At 43.9% G+C, this 18,790-nt stretch overlaps 2 protein-coding genes across 5 annotated transcripts in view; one reads left to right on the plus strand and one right to left on the minus strand.

Annotated features, from left to right (window-relative positions):
* GALNS (galactosamine (N-acetyl)-6-sulfatase) overlaps positions 1 to 10,220 on the minus strand; it is a 66,889-nt gene extending 56,669 nt beyond the window's left edge. For 2 of the 4 annotated variants that reach the window (XR_012641585.1, XM_074968911.1), the window contains exons 1-4: positions 10,037 to 10,220; positions 3,544 to 3,667; positions 2,157 to 2,231; positions 255 to 357 (exon numbers count right to left, since the gene is read on the minus strand). Coding sequence is in view for 2 of the 4 variants with exons in the window: in XM_074968911.1 (XP_074825012.1) it covers positions 255 to 357; positions 2,157 to 2,231; positions 3,544 to 3,667; positions 10,037 to 10,141 (407 nt within the window). In the remaining 2 variants the exon portion in view is untranslated. The other 2 variants (XM_074968912.1, XM_074968913.1) reach the window with 2 other exon arrangements.
* TRAPPC2L (trafficking protein particle complex subunit 2L) lies at positions 10,193 to 14,791 on the plus strand. The gene is made up of 5 exons (XM_074968915.1): positions 10,193 to 10,333; positions 11,104 to 11,276; positions 13,439 to 13,526; positions 13,680 to 13,759; positions 14,625 to 14,791. The coding sequence occupies exons 1-5, from the start codon at positions 10,301 to 10,303 to the stop codon at positions 14,668 to 14,670; spliced, it is 420 nt and encodes a 139-aa protein (XP_074825016.1). The 5' UTR covers positions 10,193 to 10,300; the 3' UTR covers positions 14,671 to 14,791.
* The last annotated feature ends 3,999 nt before the right edge of the window (positions 14,792 to 18,790 follow it).

Consider the following 18,790-nt stretch of genomic DNA (forward strand, 5'->3'; position numbering starts at 1 on the left):
TTTCTGATGAAAATGAACACAATGTAGTGCTGAATGAAAGCACAAAGGGTTGAGGGCCTTTTTTTGCTATATCTATCTATAAATCAGTAGCACTCTATTCAGAAATTAATCACAGCAGGTGGGAAGATCCTGCCCAGATTTGAAAAGACAGATGTTTGAGCTTGAAAAGTTTTTTTCAGACTCTGATTCTCCCAATCTCTCTGCATTACTAAATCACATACACATACAAACAAGGAATCTCAAGACAAGTTTACCATTTGCCAATGATCTTACTGACATATCCCGCCTTCTTCAGCAATTCTGGAAGCAGCAGCTCAGAATCTGGGATTCCCCCTACTATCTCCTGTGGCGTATAGGCTGTATAAAACAAGAACATGTTTTTTAACTCATCACTAAGGCTAGCAAGCAGGTCATGAAAGCTTATGGACACATCCCTATAAGCTTATTTGGACCAAAAATTGGGCTAGCTCAAGGGTCCAACAATACTTAGTATAGGATTCAAATTCTCCAGCCCACCAGGTCTGGAAACAAGCTGACTCAGCAAACTCACTGACCCAGGTAAGAGAGACCTTCACACATGCAGCCTTTGTTGGCTGGAGGGACAGTGTGGATGCAGGTAGGGGTGGCTGTAAGGAGAGCAAATTGGGGCCGTTTGGTTTATACTTTTGCCAAACTGCTTGAAGTTATCTACAATTAGTGCATTTTTATAAGTCAAAGGATTAATTAAATAAAGGACAAATGGACTTGCTCAAAGTGCACTGGCTGATCCAAAATAGCGTGCCTCCAATATTTTGTAGTTGAGAACACAGGGCACAACCGTCAGTGAGTTAGGAGATACCCAAGTTCTCCCACTGATGGACAGTGTGAACCAATAGGTAGCTGTGTGTGCCCAGATGCATGGTCTCATAAAGCACCTGTAATTTTAGAACTAGACACCAACTAGATCAACACAAAGACATTCTGAGCAGGTACATTCCTTCATGAGTTCTGGAGGAGAGCTCTCCTGGCAGGCAGCATCGTGTTATGTAACTGTCCTTGTTTAACTGGCTGGGAAAGGTTTACTTCTGTAAGACTGTATGATACGGTGTTCGCCCCACACAAGACTTGAACCTGTTAAAAATGGCCAATTAACCTTACAGGACAGGCTGCTTCAGGAAGCAAGGCCTAAGGCCTAACAGCTGATGAAGCCCTGCTGGGATAGGCTTCTAAAGAGAGGAAGTTGGTGGCAGGAGAAGGGCTGCAGGGAGGAGCTCTGCAGTCACTCCCTAGTGAGGAAGGCAATTGATAAGAGATGAGGAGGTGGCCTGAGCGGGGGTAAGCCCTGCGATCCTGCCTTAGAATACAGACTCTGGCAAGAACCCAAGGGGAGGGTGACATAGCCACAAGGAGAAGAGGGGGGCCAGAAGATAGGGAAGAAAGGCAGGAAAAAGCCCACGGAATTGGCAACAAGGTTGGAGCTGGAGCAGACTGTGGTTGCTGGGCATAGTGTCCCTGGACTGGAACCCCGAGTAGCGGGCAGGCCTGGATTCCCCTACTGGCCACTGGAAAAGTGGCACTGACTGGCTAGCGGATCAAAAGACTGCCTGAGACACAAAGAGGGAGCAACCTGAGTCCAGAGAGAGAGAGAGAGAGAGACTATGGGATGAGCAACTGAAGGAGGAGGCATTAGACTGGTCAAGAGCTAATCCCCAGATGAACTACAAGGAGGTGTCCCAGCAGTGATTATAAACCCCACGACAGACTGGATTTTAAACAGCTTGTTCTTAACCTAGGACGTTAATACCATATCCCACGTCACTTTTCTTCTTTCACTCAATGTTAATTAGCCCACCCAAGGAAACAACATCTCAGCCAGCAGAAGCAAACAGATTAACATTTTAACTTAGGTCTTTTTGCTTAATGCGAACATTTGGCGATGTCCTTCCTTTCCAGCATCATGTGTAAGAAGCAATAGACTTCACACCTGTTCTTATTAACTGCAGTGGAGCTACATGCCAATCCCTTGTTGTCACTCTGAAAATGTACCTCCTGGAAAACCCATGAAGGGAGAGCACAGAGCCAAATGCCAATATTCAGCCATGCCTGCTGCCAAGCGAAAAGGCAAAGAGTAAAGGAAGAAAAGGCATTTCCAGGAGAAGCAGCACTGATGTTCGCACCATTTCTGGCATGTGCATTCGTGGTGTAGAACCCATTCCTGATGGGGAGACGTCCCGTCAACAGCGCTGCCCGTGCTGCAGATAAAACAATCAAAACAAAGAAAGCATGAATAGGGTGTCTTATTTTCTTTATACAAATTATCTGCTTTAGAGGTCATGTTTTGGCTGATGACCGCATAATGACTGGAGATTGTAGGGAATTTCTGCTATATATTACTGTTTAGCTGATAAGAGTAATCATCAACCCAAAGGATCCTAAAGTGATGTACATACTTGGCCAGATTCTGATAACAGCCACACTAGCATAAATCCAAAGTGACACCACTGATGTTAATGGAGTTACTCCAGTTCCACGGAGATTGGAATCTGGCCCTTGTGTGCAGAAAGCCGTTTACCCACTACTGAAACGTGACCACCTCCAGATAGGAAATGCAGCTGCCATTCTGTCCAAGTAACTTTAAACAGTATTTCTGGGGTGAGTATATGGGAGACATCTTAATCTAGCTAAGATAAATCAGTTATTTGCTAAATTTACATTCATTATCTTGCCTTGGCAAAAGCATTTTATCTACTTCTACAATGAACAAAGGCAAGGTATCCATCTGTAGCATGATAGAGATCAAGGCTCTGATTCAGGAAAGTAGTTAAGCAGATGTTTAACTTTAAGCATCTGCTTAAATCCTACTGAAGTAAATGGGACTTAAGCAGGTGTTTTAGTGCTTTCCTGAATGGGGATGGACTTAAACATATGGTTAAACGTTTTCCTGAATGGAGGCCCCAGAAAGTCCTCTTTTCTCCTTTATATTTTAGCTGTCAGCTGGCAATCAGACTTGAAGAACCAGACACAGTGACAAAGATGTAAAATCTACATGGGACTCAAATGGGTTTGTCCCTTTTCCCCTCTCTAAATCTCTTAGTGGCTAACAATGACGACAATGGGCCGGAACGTATAGTTGCTCCATGCATGAAAGTCCCAAAGTCAATGGAAGTTCTGCCTACAGAACAGAATCAAGCCCATTGTGTGCTTCCTTCCTGTTGGATTTGTCCAACAAAGATTTAGATACTGTTTTGTCTGATTGCCCCAAAGAGGGAAGAGATGAAATAATTCAGCTGCAGAGGCCTGAAGGCTAAAACAGAATAAAAAAAAATCCCTTAAATGAATTGTTTTGATGACTAAAATACTGTTTTGTATGAACAGAAGATTGTAGTTTTTCCTCAAGAAAAAAATAAAAAGGAAGCAAAATGCAAGATGAAAGCTCCAAATCCTAACACTGCCTTAAGGGTAATCACTGGTTTGGTTGCTAGTTTATGTAAGATGCTGGCAAACATCCCAATCTTCTCAGAAGGTGGCAATTTTACATGGTAGTATAAACTGAAGTTTACTTACATGGAGAGCACAGAGGGTTAGCAGTGTAGAAATTTGGGAAGAGCATCCCTTCTGAAGCCATCTGGTCCAAGTTAGGGGTTTCTTTAGAGGGCTCTCCAAACACTCCCAAATCACCCCAACCCATCTGCAGAAAGACCATACCAAAAAGACACAGAAGTAATTTTAGCTTTCTGTAAACTACTGTACTACCTTCTGGACCAGAGTAGAATTTTTATTTTTATAAGCTCTTCTATAGTGCTCATTACTATAATATCACATACACTATATGAATTTATTCTCACAACCCTTCTGTGAAGTATTACTGCTACCATTTATAGATCAGAACTGACGGACAGACAGAAATTAAGTGACTTGCCCAAGGTGACAAAAGAAATCTACTGCAAAACTGGGAACAGAACCCAGATCTCTTCAGTCTCAGTCCAGCATCTTAATTATAAAATTATACACTGCAGGCCTACATTTCCAAATACTGGACATATGTAATCAGAAATGCACAGTGAAGATCTAAGTAAAAAAGTAGGGTTACATAATAACTGAGGGCACTGAGGAGTATCATTTAAAAGCGAAGCTCAGGAGAGAAGTGTGCCATTATCACATCATTTCTCTATGCCAGTTTGCCAGATGATGGTCTTACCATAGTGTAGCCACACATCTTTGCCCTAAGCTATGTGACCACACAGCTCCTGCTCAGGAGCCTCTTTTGGGCAAAAAAAGGGAGCTCAAGAAAATTACCAACCCATTTGGCTAATTTCAATCCTGAAAAACAATATTGAAGCAAAAAGGGAGCAATTAGGCACTATGCCTGCATAAAGATTATACTCTGCCTTAAATATTCAAAAGCTTTCTTTACTACAGTCACGTATCAGGTGGGCAAAAGAAATGCAGAGAATGTAAAACAACTAGATCTTGGGAAAGCTTTCAATGAAGCCCCACTTGAGAGTCTAACAGAGACATCAGAACAAAGAATACTGCAGAAAAGACACAAAGCTGTCTGATGGATCGTGAGCAGAGAGCAATGAAATGGTACAACATAAATCCAAGACATGGAATTAAGAAGAGTTCCAAAGAGGTCAGTGTTGAGTTCTGTATTGTTCAATACCTTTACCAGCAATAAGGAAGGAGAAAAGAAAAGTATAGTGATCAAATTCATTGACACAATGGAGGAGGCATAGATACTTCCAAAAGATCAGAGAAACAGGCAAAAGCCCAAAGGAAGGTTTATTTTTATTACTGTAGCAGCCAGAAGCTCCAATCAGGGCCTGCGCCCCATTATGCTTGGTGCTATACAAAGATATATGGAGAGATTATCCCTGTCCCAAAAATTAAAGTTCACTTGGGAGAAAATAATCCTGAATACGAAATGGGAAATGTAGGCGGGCAGCTACATCAAGTCATCACAAAGTGGCCAGGTAGGTGACAGCTGTGAGTTGGCACACCACCTCTGTCCCATACGCACCCTCCACCAGCTTTCTGAGAAGCTCAAAACTACATGCAACACATTCCTGCCAAGAAAGGATCCAAAGAAATAAATGCAGATCTTCAAAGAGAAGCAACTTGAGGGGACACCGCCAACTTAAAAATCCTATCTTGTAAACAAATACATTTATTTAACTATGTTACTAACACCATCATAGACGGTTAAAGGCAAAGAATTTTAAAACTAATTCATCTGAGATTTTTGCTCTTTCTTTAATTTGTTTTTCTTTGCATTTTTCTCAGTATGGACACTGAAAATGAATGAAGTCAGCTTCCTTCTTATCGTTTGTTTCATTCTGAAGCTCTTCGGGGTGCAATGTTTGGATTTTAACTAGGGCTGTCGACTAATCGCAGTTAACTCACCCGATTAACTTTTTTGAGTTAATCATGATTAATCAGTTTTGAAATTTATTAAATACTGTATTTTGGGTGTTTTTCTACATTTTCATACATATTGTATTCTGTGTTGTAATTGAAATCAAAGTGTATATTCTTTTTTATTACAAATATTTACACTGTAAAAAGGATAAACAAAAAATAGTATTTTTCAATTTACCTCACACAAGTACTGTAGTGCAATCTCTTTGTTGTGAAAGTGCAACTTACAAATGTAGATTTTTTTTCGTTACATAACTGCAGTCAAAAACAAAACGTAAAACTTCAAGAAGTAGAACTGAGTGGACTTCTAGGTTCTGTTCAGCCCTCTTCTTACTTACAATATCACCAGAAAGTGAGAACAGGAATTTGCATGGCACTTTTGTAGCCGGCATTGCAAGGTATTTATGCGCCAGATATGCCAAATGTTCATATGTCCCTTCCTGCTTCGACCACCATTCCAGAGGATGTGCTTCCATGCCAACGACGCTTGTTAAAAAAATAATGTATTAATTAAATTTGTGACTGAACTCCTTGGGGGAGAATTGTATGTCCCCTGCTCTGTTTTCCTGCATTCTGCCATATATTTCATGTTATAGCAGTCTTGGATGATGACCCAGCACATGTTGTTCATTTTAAGAACACTTTCACTGCAAGTTTGACAAAATGCAAAGAAGATACCAATGTGAAATTTCTAAAGATAGCTACAGCACTCAACTCAAGGTTTAAGAATTTAAAATGCCTTACAAAATCTGAGAGGGACGAGGCGCGGAGCATGCTTTCAGAAGTCTTAAAAGAGCAACACTCTGATGCGGAACCTACAAAACCTGAACCTCCAAAAAAGAAAATCCATCTTCTGCTGGTGGCATCTGACTCAGATAATGAACATGAACATGCATGGGTCCACACTGCTTTGGATTGTTATCGAGCAGAACCCATCATCAGCATGGACACATGTACCCTGGAATAGTGGTTGAAGCATGAAGGCACATATGAATCTTTAGCGCATCTTGCACGTAAATATCTTGCAACACTGGCTGCAACAGTGCCATGAGAACACCTGTTCTCACTTTCAGGTGACATTGTAAACAACAAGCAGGCAGCATTATCTCCTACAAATGTAAACAAACTTGTTTGTCTGAGTGATTGTCTGAACAAGTAGGAGGACTGAGTGGACTTGCAGGCTCCAAAATTTTACATTGTTTTATTTTTGAATGCATTTTTTAAAAATACATAATTCTACATTTGTAAATTCAACTTTCATGATAAAGAAATTGCACTACAGTCCTTGTATTAGGTGCTTTGAAAAATACTATTTCTTCTGTTTTTTTTCATTGCAAATACTTGTAATAAAAATAAATATAAAATGAGCACTGTACACTTTGTATTCTGTGTTGTAATTGAAATAAATATATTTGAAAATGTAGAAAACATCCAAAAATATTTAAATAAATAGTATTCTATTATTGTTCAACAGTGTGATTAATCATGCAATAAATTTTTTAAATCATTCGATTACTCACGATTAATTTTTTTAATCACTTGACAGCCCTAATTTTAACCAGTTTCTGAAAATGTGCTGAACATGGTTTGTCCTTGTCCTTGCACTCTGTTCTGCACTGGTTCAACCACACCCATTGCTGACACAAATGGATATTTTTGTAGCATAGACATGGCTTTGGTAACAATGACTTCAAAAGGGGAAGCCAACTATTTTAGGAGATTAAGGGGAATAAGAAGTAGTAATACCCTGAAAAATTCAAGTTAAAAATTCAGAAACATTTTCCAACAGTGTGATCAGTTAGTCAATGGAATAATTTTCCAAAGGCAGTAGCTGAATCACAATAACTAGGGGTGTCTATGACTAGACTACTAGAAAAAACACATAGGTGCTTAGCTCCTGATCCCACAAAGACTTACATGCATGCTTAACTCCATGCATCTGAGTAGTCCCATTTGTCTTCAGTAAGACTACCAATGGATGTGAAGTTAAAGGCATGCATATGTTTTTTTGCAAGATAGGAGCCTTAGTGGGTATGTTTACACTGCAATTAGAAACCTCTGGCTGGCCCATGCCAGCTGACTCAAACTTGTGGGGCTTGAGCTAAGGGGCTGTTTAACTGTGATGTAGATGTTTGGGCTCAGGCTGAAGCCTGGGTTCTAGGATCATGCGAGACGGGAGAGTCCCAGAGTGCAGGCGCTTGAACCTCTACATCACAGTTAAACAGCCCTGTGACCCAAACCCTGCGTGCCGGAGACAGCTGGCACGTGCCAACCCCACAGGTGTCAAACTGCAGTGTAGATGTACCCAGCACAGACTGGGGCAGTAACGCACTAATCCAAACACAGCTGTTAAAGTATTCAGGGCCCAGGTACGCCTCTCCACCTCTTTACAACTTTTACATAAAATCTGGAAAGGGCTTGAAGGGGCACATCGGAGCATTCCAATTTTCAGAATACAAATGAAGATTTTTAATCTGATAAAGAAACAATGACTGGTATCCGATAATTTTATTCAAATAGTTAACCCAAATTCCAAGAACACTCCCAAAACGCTGCCACTAAACAAATACCATTGTAAACAATTTTTAATATTTATCATGTGTAAGTTGTTCTAAGGGTGAATAATGACCCGATTATAAACGTTATTCCACTTGGGCAGACCCCTATGCTCACACGGAGCCCTGTTGACTTCATTGGTGTTGGTTCAGCGGTGCAGCCACATGGAGTAGTTTGCAAGACTGAGGCCTTGCAAACCCAATCCTTAAGCGCCCTCCGCCCCCCCCCAATTCTGGCCTTCGTACATATTACTATGTCCCACTGATTATCCTCATTCCACCAAGTTTCTGTGACGCCTATTATATCAATATCCTAATTTAATACAAGGCACTCTAGTTCACCCATCTTATTATTTAGACTTCTAGCATTGGTATATAAGCATTTTAAAAACTTGTCACTTTTTAGCTGTCACCCATTACATGATGACAGTTTTCAGAGGACTACATAGCCTGTCTGTATCAGCAAAAACAACAAGGAATCTTTGTGGCACCCTTAGAGAATAACAAATTTATTTGGGCATAAGTTTTTGTGGGCTATAACCCACGTCATCAGATGCACCACGTGGAAAATACAATAGGCAGGTATAAAAATACAGCACATGAAAAGAGTTGCCTTACCAAGTGGGGGGTCAGTGATAACGAGGCCAATTCAATCAGGGTGGAAGTGGCCCATTCCCAACAGTAGACAAGAAGGGGTGAGTATCAACAGAGGGAAGATTATTTTTTGTAGTGACCCAGCCATTCCCAGTCTTTATTCAGGCCTAATGTGATGGTGTCAAGTTTGCAAATTAATTCCAGTTCTGCAGTTTCTCGTTGAAGTCTGTTTTTGAAGTTTTTTTGTTGAAGAATGGCCACTTTTAAGTCTGTTATTGAGTTTCCAGGGAGATTAAAGTGCTCTCCTACTGGTTTTTGAATGTTACAGTTCTTGATGTCTGATTTGTGTCTATTTAATCTTTTGTGAAGAGACTGTCTGGTTTGGCCAATGTAAATAGTAGAGGGGCATTGCTAGCAACTGCATGAGACTTTTTTTTCATTTGACTGTTTCTCATGAGATCCTACCTGTATTTTATCTTCCATACTCTCCTCCTTATTAGGACATAGAGAATCTCCATTAGTAGATCCTCCCCTGAGGGATGTCTCTGTCCGAACCACATGCTCCTCCGCACCTGTCGGCTTTCCCCCAGCTCTTAGTTTAAAAGCTGATCTACAACCTTTTTAATTTTACATACCAGCAATCTGGTTCCATTTTGGTTAAGGTGGAGCCCATTCTCCCTGTATAGGCTCCCCCTTTCCCAAAAGTTTCCCCAGTTCCTAATATATCTAAACCCCTCTTCCCTACACAATCATCGCACATCCAAGCAGCCAGGTGACAACCCCCTCCCCAGCCTCCACCACCCCCAGTGAAACCCCCCCAGCCTCCACCCCACCCCCCGGTGACCAGCCTCCCACCTACACCCCCAACCTCTACCCCCCCGGTGACCAGCTCCCAACCTACACCCTCAGTGAACCCCCCCAGCCTCCACCCCCCCAGTGACCAGCCTCCCACCTACACCCCCAGCCTCTACCCCCCCCCGGTGACCAGCCCCCAACCTACACCCTCAGTGAACCCCCCCAGCCTCCACCCCCCCAGTGACCAGTCTCCCACCTACACCCCCAGCCTCTACCCCCCCGGTGACCAACCCCCCACCTATACCCCCAGCCTCCACCCCCCCAGTGACCAGCCCCCACCTACACCCCCAGTGAACCCCCCCAACCTCCACTCCCCTGGTGACCAACCCCCCACCTACACCCCCAGTGAATCCCCCCAGCCTCCACCACCCCAGTGACCAGCCCCCCACCTACACCCCCAGTGAATCCCCCCAGCCTCCACCACCCCAGTGACCAGCCCCCCACCTACACCCCCAGTGAACCCCCCCAACCTCCACCCCCCTGGTGACCAGCCCCCCACCTACACCCCCAGTGAATCCCCCCAGCCTCCACCACCCCAGTGACCAGCCCCCCACCTACACCCCCAGTGAACCCCCCCCAGCGACAACCCCTCAGCTTCCCCCCCATGACAAAGTGCCCCTCCCCCGCTCACTCACATCGTCCATGAGCAGGATGAGGAGGTTGGGGGGCCCGCTGCGCTCGGCGCCCCCCGCGCTCAGGGCCCAGCACAGGCACAGGGGCAGCAGCAGGCGCTTCTCCATGGCAACCGGCTCCCTCCTCCTGCCCGCTGGGAGCGGGACCGGGTCACGTGAGCCCGTTTCACCAGAGAGTCACATGACCTGAGTCCCGCGCGCCGAGGGGAGCAGGAGGAGGAAGCGCCCGCCTGATCACGTGATAGGGGCGGGGCGCCGGCGTCGAAGATGGCGGTGTGCATCGCCGTGATCGCCAAGGAGGTGGGGGCGGGGCGCGCTGCGGTCAGGGCAGGAAGTGGGCGCTGGGCTGCGGGGGGGGGGGAGCAGGAGCAGGAGGGGTTTGGCTGGGAGAGGGGGCAGGAGAAGTAGGGGGTGGGTCATGGGGGCAGGAGCCGTAGGGGGAGGGGGCTGGGTTGGGAGATGGGGGGGGCGGGAGCCCTAGGGGGGAGGGGGCTGGGTTGGGAGATGGGGGGGGGCGCGGGAGCCCTAGGGGGGAGGGGGCTGGGTTGGGAGATGGGGGGGGCGCGGGAGCCCTAGGGGGGAGGGGGCTGGGTTGGGAGATGGGGGGGCGCGGGAGCCCTAGGGGGGAGGGGGCTGGGTTGGGAGATGGGGGGGGCGCGGGAGCCCTAGGGGGGAGGGGGCTGGGTTGGGAGCCCTTTATGGACTTCCTTCCAGGAAGGATGATTCCAATGAGATGACTAAATGGGCTGGGGGCAGTCTCACCTAGGGGGATGGATGGATCACTCGCTACCTTTGTGTTATGAGAAAATGTAAACCTGGCAGTAGTCCTCTTCTAAAGACTGTTAATAGGTGAGGATAAAGCTAGATCTGCTGTATAAATACATGTTGCGATATACAGGTGTAGATCAGTGGCATTCTGTGGTATCTTTAAATAGAATTTGTGGTTAAAAATAGCTAGTTTTTAAATAATAGCAGTTTGCATCCTCAGAGCACTACACTTACATTTGCTAATCTATTTGGGCACAGAATAGGTAGCCCCGGTTAGCACAATTTGTCGTCATCCTTTCTAGAATTATCCCCTGTACATCCGAAGCATCCCAACAGAAAATGAACTGAAGTTCCATTATACAGTGCACACTTCCCTGGATGTTGTGGATGAAAAGATCTCTGCCATGGGGAAGGCCCTTGTGGATCAGAGAGAGCTCTATCTGGGACTTCTGTACCCAACTGAAGACTACAAAGTGTATCTTTAATGCCTGACAGGTGTGCTCCATAAGGCCTGTTTCTACAATCTGTCCTTATTCAGCCAGAACTCCCACTGAGTTCTCTAAAAGCAAGGAATGCAGGGTTAGGTTTTAAAAGTATCTATCTTCCAGTTCTAGAATTTACCATTGTTTTCATTTGACATTGCAGCTGTAAATCCTGTGTTGTGAAATAACCACTGTGCAGCTTGATTTTTGATGGACAAGTGTGCTGTGGATTAGTATGCATATGTCTCATAGATTTTGGTACTTTCATTTGACCAAAACAATCTCTGAGAGAGTGCTTAAAGGGACACTGTCAATTGACATTTTGTGAAAACCAGTGTTTTGGAAACTTAAGACCAGTAGAAATGTTTCCTCCATTTAAAAAAAAATAAATGAAAATGGTTGCTTTTTAAACTGTTTGAAACACAAACACTGCAGCAAGAAAAAACCTAGAAATGAAACCTTTAAATGGACAACCATCCCTTTTGCTGGCTGTTGTAAAACTAGGTTGATACAAGGAATGTAAATAGCAATGACTGTTGCAAAAGGTGAAGATTAAAAGAGGTCAGAGCCTTGGCTGGTGTGAATCAGTAATTCTACTGATGTCAGTGGAACTATGCTGATATACAGCAGTTGAGCATCTGGTCCTGTATTTTTAAATTTATTTTTTAGAAACCCTTCACTTCAAATATTGATTTTGTACCACAGTATCTGTGATCATTAAGTGGGTATTGGCATCTGACATTCAGCATCCAAACAGCATGGGTTTATATATTCTTAGCTTGGCCCCAGTCCTGCAAGCCGCTCTGCACAGGCAACCACTGTGGCTTATTGGGGGCATTGTGGCAACATGCATTGGTCTATTCACACAGAGCAGTTATTTCACAACACAGGATTTGCTGCTGCAGTGTCAAATAGAAGTCCTAGTCCTAAGGGTTGTTTAGATGTGGTGTTGTCTGAATAATATCCGTTCTGTTTATTCTTGGCCCTATCTCTTAGGGCAGGTCTACGCTAGAAGCGCTACATCAGTGTAGCTGCTGTAGTACGTTTGGTGAAGACGCTGTATGCCAAAGGGAGAGCTCTCCCCCGTCGGCATAATTACTCCACCTCTGCAAGAGGCGGAAGCTATGTTGGCAGGAGAGCATAGCGCCAGCGTAGACAGTGCGTAGGTCAATCTAACTTGCATCACTCAGGGAGGGTGTCTTTTTTCACACACCTGAACAGCACACGTTAGATTGACTTAAGCAGTAGTGACCTGCCCTTCCTGTCTGCAATGAGGAAGTTTGGTGCATCTGAAGCTAGCTATGGTTTGGTCAGATTTCACAATTTATAAATACAGTATCTAGTTCTTCACTTAGCTAAAATTGTGACAACTTGTCTGTGACTGAGGCAGAGGCATTGGACCCCCTCTGGTAATGCAGCTGAAGGTGGTAAGACTGTAGAAGCTTTCTCAGATACAAAGTTGATATTTCAGGACTGCAGCTATACCTGATAGTTATGAGACTAGTTGATCTTTTAACATTTCTATGGCTGGCCTTCTGCTTCCCTTTTAATCACATGGATTGAAATGTCCTCACTTTCTGACTAATGTAACTGACAGAGGATATCCATGTCTTCATAATCCTGCTGCTAACTTCAAAGATTCTATATTATAACATTGATGTTGAGTGATCACTAAGTCTGTGATATTAGCTACCCGAATGGGCATGGCTGCAAAGAATAATCAGAATTCTTTGATGAAGGGGGTTTCTTGAGAGCCAAAGAAATTATCATCAAAGTGGCTGATGATTGAAGGCCATTTATGCAATTACTGAACAGTAATACATGCCTTGGGAGGCAGGCAAGGTAGCTGCTGTCTAAAAACACAGCCTGTCATAACTCTTTCTAGTTATAAATCTTTATACAAAACAACCCTCTCTATGCTCGTGAGGCTAGGTCATTATTATCATCCTTTCAGAAATGGTAACACTAAGGTAGAAAATAAGTCCAATTTCTAGAACCCAGTCCCTTGCTTATCTCATCTAGACATGGATTATATTGTGACCATCTTGAGGGTGACAGCCACTTGTATACTTTTCTTTTGACTGTACTTAAGTCTTATTTTAGTTGCTTTTCCAGGCACTTGTGTCAAAAATATGTTCCTTAATCAGCTGCACAGATATGGCTACGTGACAAATTCCAAGGTGAAGTTTGTTATGGTGGTAGATTCTTCAAACACAGCACTTCGAGACAATGAGATCCGCAGCGTAAGTGCAGGAAATCAGAATGCAACTTGCCAGATCAGTATTTTTGCTCCTTCCACTTATTCATGAAATGCTGAGAAGCCAAGAAACAAACACCCCCCCCCCCCCGGTTATTTTCTAGGTTTTAATTAAAAACAAATCATGATCTTTTTTCAGATGTTCCGAAAGCTGCATAATTCATACACAGATGTAATGTGCAACCCCTTTTATAACCCTGGGGACTGCATTCATTCCAGGTGAGTGAGCTGCTTCCACTAATCCTTTTGATTTTGTTGCCTTTCTGGGACATGCAGAGCTATTAGGATTTAGCTTTTAAGATTGTAATTTCTGTGGGTGATCAGTTTAAAGCTGGGAGCTGCAAACTCCTTTCCAAAAACATGCAGCTGTACTCTCTTTGGACTACTACTACAGAATAGAAAATGTACCATTGTACCGTCCTCCTTAGAGGCTACATTTAACTGTCTCCCACACACTTCACACTCATTAGTAGCTCTATGAACAGATATTAGAAATGCTGACTCAGGAACCTGAGGTTACTGTAAAAAAAGTTACCAATGGATCTCACTTAAATATTCTTTTTATTGAAACATGGTGGATAATACTTTGTCAACAGCCTTGTCCACTGGACACCTCTAAATCGGCAGGCTGTAGCTTTCCAAAATTCAGCCTCTGTAGAGGAGTAAGGATGAGGAGACTGTTTCCGGAATGCGTAATTCTCAAAACAGTTGACAGGGTACTGTCCATCTTTTTATATTCAAAGCTTTTTGTGGGACCAGTGAGTGTTTCTCCCCTCTCCCCCCACGGATGCATATGCAAAAGCAGATTCTATATTCCTGCCATTAAAATGACTGTGGTCTACTGACAGGGCAAGAACCACGGTTACTTCAGCTTTATTAGAAGGAAAGTAATGGTTTGTGCAATGCAGTGCACCAGTGGTAAGGAATGAAATATTTATAGTCAAGCCTGTGGGAAGTTAACTTCTATTTAAGCATTTTTAATGGTATATCTTACCTACTAACTGAAGAGCTTCTTTGTACGAGAGATCTCAGTGTGGTGGACTGTCTTCTCTTTCTTTAATATTTCATACTCTTCCTTCTCTAGGGCCTTTGAGAATATGGTGACTTCCATGATGATGCAGGTGTGCTGAAGCTCCAGCCATTCTCTTCATATCTGAGAACATTCTCTATTGTACAGAAATGTGCCTGTGAAGCTGTGTGTATATATAGTCTTCGAACTTGTTCTGTGTAAAATAAACCTATTACTGTTTGGATCTATGTCTGCTTGTGTTCTTGTGGCCAGTCACACTGTGGAGAGTGGCACAACTTGCTTAGCAGAATATAGGGCTTTGCTTTTAGCTAGTATGCAAAAGTATGGAAGGGTCTCTTGCCCCTAAATAGAGACAAAGGTAGTGAGCTATTGATCGCTGTCCATGTCTGAACTTAGTAAAGCCCAGGGCTGTATGTTAAATTGCACACATGATTGTCTGCCCAAATTGCATGCAGAGTTGAGAGTGTACGTGGATGCAGCTGTGTGCTAGGCATGCAACCTGGAGATGGTTCTGTAAAGATCTGCCCCTACCTTATGCTTGAAATTGCTGTGCCTGGTGCAGTATGATGAGAGAACAGCAGCCTGCTCCACTGTTGAGCAAAACAGACCTCGAATGCAGACTGTGAATGGCAAATTTAGGTTGACCTCACTCTTGGGAGAGTTAAAATGAACTGGTTTACTGCTCTGATCGGGACCACCTCTTCTTCCTAGAGCAGTGTGCAGTACTGCTGCTGTACGCAGTTGTCGTAAGAGGACTCCCTGGCTTTAATAGATCCAGTTCAGGCAGAATCTGGACGAGCCTTTTCTGCTCGTTGCCACTCACAACACTGGGTTCCCGGTGCTGCAGCCAGAGCATGCTGTTCTTTCCTGACAATGTTTTAAACTAAACCAAATCTGGCCCCCTAGCCATGTTTCCTCAGTGTGGTAGGAGCGTCCAGATCAGTGAGGTGGGCACATACTGAAGCCCATAACTATCAAAGCAAAAAAACTATTACTTGGAAAGAGACAACAACAGCTTAGTGCAACAGGGCCCATCACTGGATGCTCACACCCCAGGCACCATAAGTAGCTGCGCCCTTCGCAGCACACCTGGCTTCATTTTACCCAAGGCAGATTGCCATGGTCACATGAGATGGCTGGGGCAGAGCCAGTAATTGGACCCCAATCTCCAGCAACGCCATCCAGTGCCTTCAGCTAATCCCCTCCTTCATGGGGGAGAGTGCTAGGCAAGCCACAGGGCATGAAGTATGAGTAGTGCGCAAGAGTCTACTCAAACCGTACGTTGGGATTTTCTTTAGCGCTTGCAAACCTGCCTGAACTTTGACCTGTAGTTACAAACAACCAGTTTGTGGTTCTACAGCAGCTATGGAGGATGAGGTTTTTTAGCCACATTAAACTGAAGTGTTTCGCGTTTGATGTTACAAAGGGGGTTACTGACCCTCCACTTTTTCTTGTTCTGTCTCAGTCACTTATCTCCAGCAGCTTGGCATTCCTTCATGCTAGACTGGGGCATAAGAACAGCCTATGCAGATACCTAGTATGTGTTCTTTGCTCACCCATCTGCATTTCAACAGCCCCGGAGACATGCACGCTGCCTTAATCAATTTAATCTAGATATAACTAATTCCACTTTAAGATCAAAGCCCAAGAAGGTGGAGTTGCAGTCCTGTGGTAGCAGAAAAATAGCCACCCCGAGGGCAGAGATAATAGCGTGCATTGTATTTCCAGTTCCAATTTGTCATTGTATCAGTCTAAGCCCATTGTATTGATCACATGTAAGAATCTCATTGCACTGTGCGTGAACATACAGATACCTACGTGGCTGGCAGAGGGGACCCTAACATGACTATCCTGTTTTGGCCAGAAGAGAAATAGTGAATTCTCTGTTCATTTTCTGGACTACATTGAGGATTGCACACTAACCCCACTAATACCTGTCTAACATCCATTAGTCTCCTGTTTTCTTCCCTCAGAATAGGTGAAAGGTTGAAGTAAAAATCCAGACCTGCCAAAGGCAGTAGGCATTTGAACAAATTAAGGTGAATTCTTAAATGGAAATCAGATCAGAAGCAGGTATATGCACCAAAACAAAGGACTGTACCTATCTCAACAAGGCATATCCTACCTATAGGATGCAAGGTTTTGCAAGCCATTAATAGAACAGGCTTACCAGTGCAGGTACACTAGATAGGAGACCACTCCTGAGGCTGGATGGTAGTAGTAAACTCAGGGGATCTAGCACAAGTGCTCATATCATGCCAATGTAACAACCCTTAGAATACAACATGGATAGGTTGCCCTTGTTATAAAGGATTCTAGATTCAAAGATTCCAAGGCCAGAAGGGACCATTGTGATCATCCAATCTGACCTCCTGTACACCCCAGGCCATAGGACTTCCCCCAAAATAATGCCTAGAGCAAATCTTTTAGAAAAACCCCATCTTGATTTAAAAACAGTCAGTTATGGAGAATCCATCACGACCCTTGGTATGTTGTTCCAATGGTTAATTACTCACTGTTAAAAATTTACACCTTATTTCCAGTCTGAAGTTGTCTAGCTTCAACTTCCAGCCATGGGATGGCATTACACCTTTCTCTGATAGATTAAAGAACCCATTATTAAATAATAAATATTTGTTCCCTATGTAGGTAACTATAGACTGTAATCAAGTCACCCCTTCACCATCTCTTTGTTAAGCTAAATAGATGGAGCTCCAAGTCTGTCACTATAAGGCATGTTTTCTAATCCTTTAATCATTTTTGTGGCTCTTCTACAACCCCCCCCCCCAACCTATCAACATCCATTTTTCTGATGTGTTGTGTAGCGACATTACAGCAGCATCATGTACTGATCATCCCTCACGGCAAATGCTGCCAAGATGTCAGGACATGGTGGTGCAACTCCTTCAAGAACAAGTCCTCCTTTCTAACCCCCTCCTCGCTAGGGCTGCTGGATCCTCCTCTCCCTTCCCCTTTCTGAATGCTGGGAGAAGGCAGGAGCCTCTTCTGTTCTACTCCACTATTTCTTCTCTTGGCTTCTTGGAAGGAAAGAGGCTCTGGCTGCTCCTAGCCATTTGCTCACTGCTCTCCAAGCTGTCTGGCAACACAGAGTGCTTCTGTGGTCACAGCAAGAGAAATTCAAATCTCGAGAGTCCAGAAGGCAGTGACTCAAGGAAACACAGAGTGAACACCAGAGCTGCACTGGATGTATAGTCTAAACTTCTCCTGAAAACTCTGCATCAACACCTGGCTGGTTTTCCAAATCTTCTAACTCTCGTTCCTTGGAAAGTGGAGAAATTCCTGGGTTTCTCTATCTTTTCCATACTCCAAGCACTTCCTAAGGCATCCAGCTCTGCATCTGCCATAAAATCATTACACATGTTGCAGGGACAATCCTGCATTGATCCTCAGGGGATGGGGAAGATGTGAGCTAATAGAGGTTTTCCTTCTCTGACTTCAGAGGAGCCAATCCTCACTGAAGAAAGGTAGAAGGGAGAGAGGAAGCACAGATGTATGATGTTATGTGCCACACTTGTCCTCGGTATAAGTCTACTGAACACCAGGGTGCATGTGGGCCTGCATATCTGAGAAGGGACAAACTGTTCAAAAACAAACACTCTAGTTAAATCACTGTGAAATAGCAGAGAATGATAAATGACATTCAGAAGGGTTTCAAGTGCTGGCTTGCATGCCATTCTTGTGGTCTTACTGAATTTGAGGCATCTGACTATGTCTCTGCCAATCAGAGAGAATAGCTCTGCTTGGAAAGCCAGGAAAACCTGCAGGTCCCTTGTTGGACCTTTCTCAAACAATGGTTTAACTACAAGTAACAATTAGCTTTGCAGGACAGAGCTGCAGCAAATGAAGAGTGAGCCCTTTCACCTTCTCCTAACACATGCTAACCTGGAAGACCTCGCTTACTCCAACCCCTGGAAATTCACTTGGCTCCTGACTGTGGGCCAAATTCACCGTGTCAATGGATATGGACCTATATTATGGTGTTCTCTAATAAACATCTTCTTGTTGCAGTAGGTGTGATTTTTTCTGTGGTCTCAGAGCCTTCTAAAGGCAACTAGCCAAGTGCAAAGACAGCTCTGCTGCTTTTTCTGCACTTTCGTTTTGGAAGAAACCTTTTTAGACAGCAGGATCATTTATTTTTTAAAAAAAGATATGACAATTAAAGAGTACCTTCTCACAAACAGAACTTGATCAGAGAAATC

The sequence above is a fragment of the Natator depressus genome, chromosome 12 (genome assembly GCF_965152275.1).
Source record: "Natator depressus isolate rNatDep1 chromosome 12, rNatDep2.hap1, whole genome shotgun sequence".
NCBI lineage: Eukaryota > Metazoa > Chordata > Testudines > Cheloniidae > Natator > Natator depressus.

Bases quoted from the DNA above. Each gene is read 5' to 3' on its own strand.
- TRAPPC2L (XM_074968915.1), top strand. From the start codon at position 10,301: ATGGCGGTGTGCATCGCCGTGATCGCCAAGGAG. The intron at 10,334-11,103 runs GTGGGGGCGGGG...CATCCTTTCTAG, and splicing joins TCGCCGTGATCGCCAAGGAG to AATTATCCCCTGTACATCCG. The intron at 11,277-13,438 runs GTATCTTTAATG...TCAGCTGCACAG, and splicing joins CCAACTGAAGACTACAAAGT to ATATGGCTACGTGACAAATT.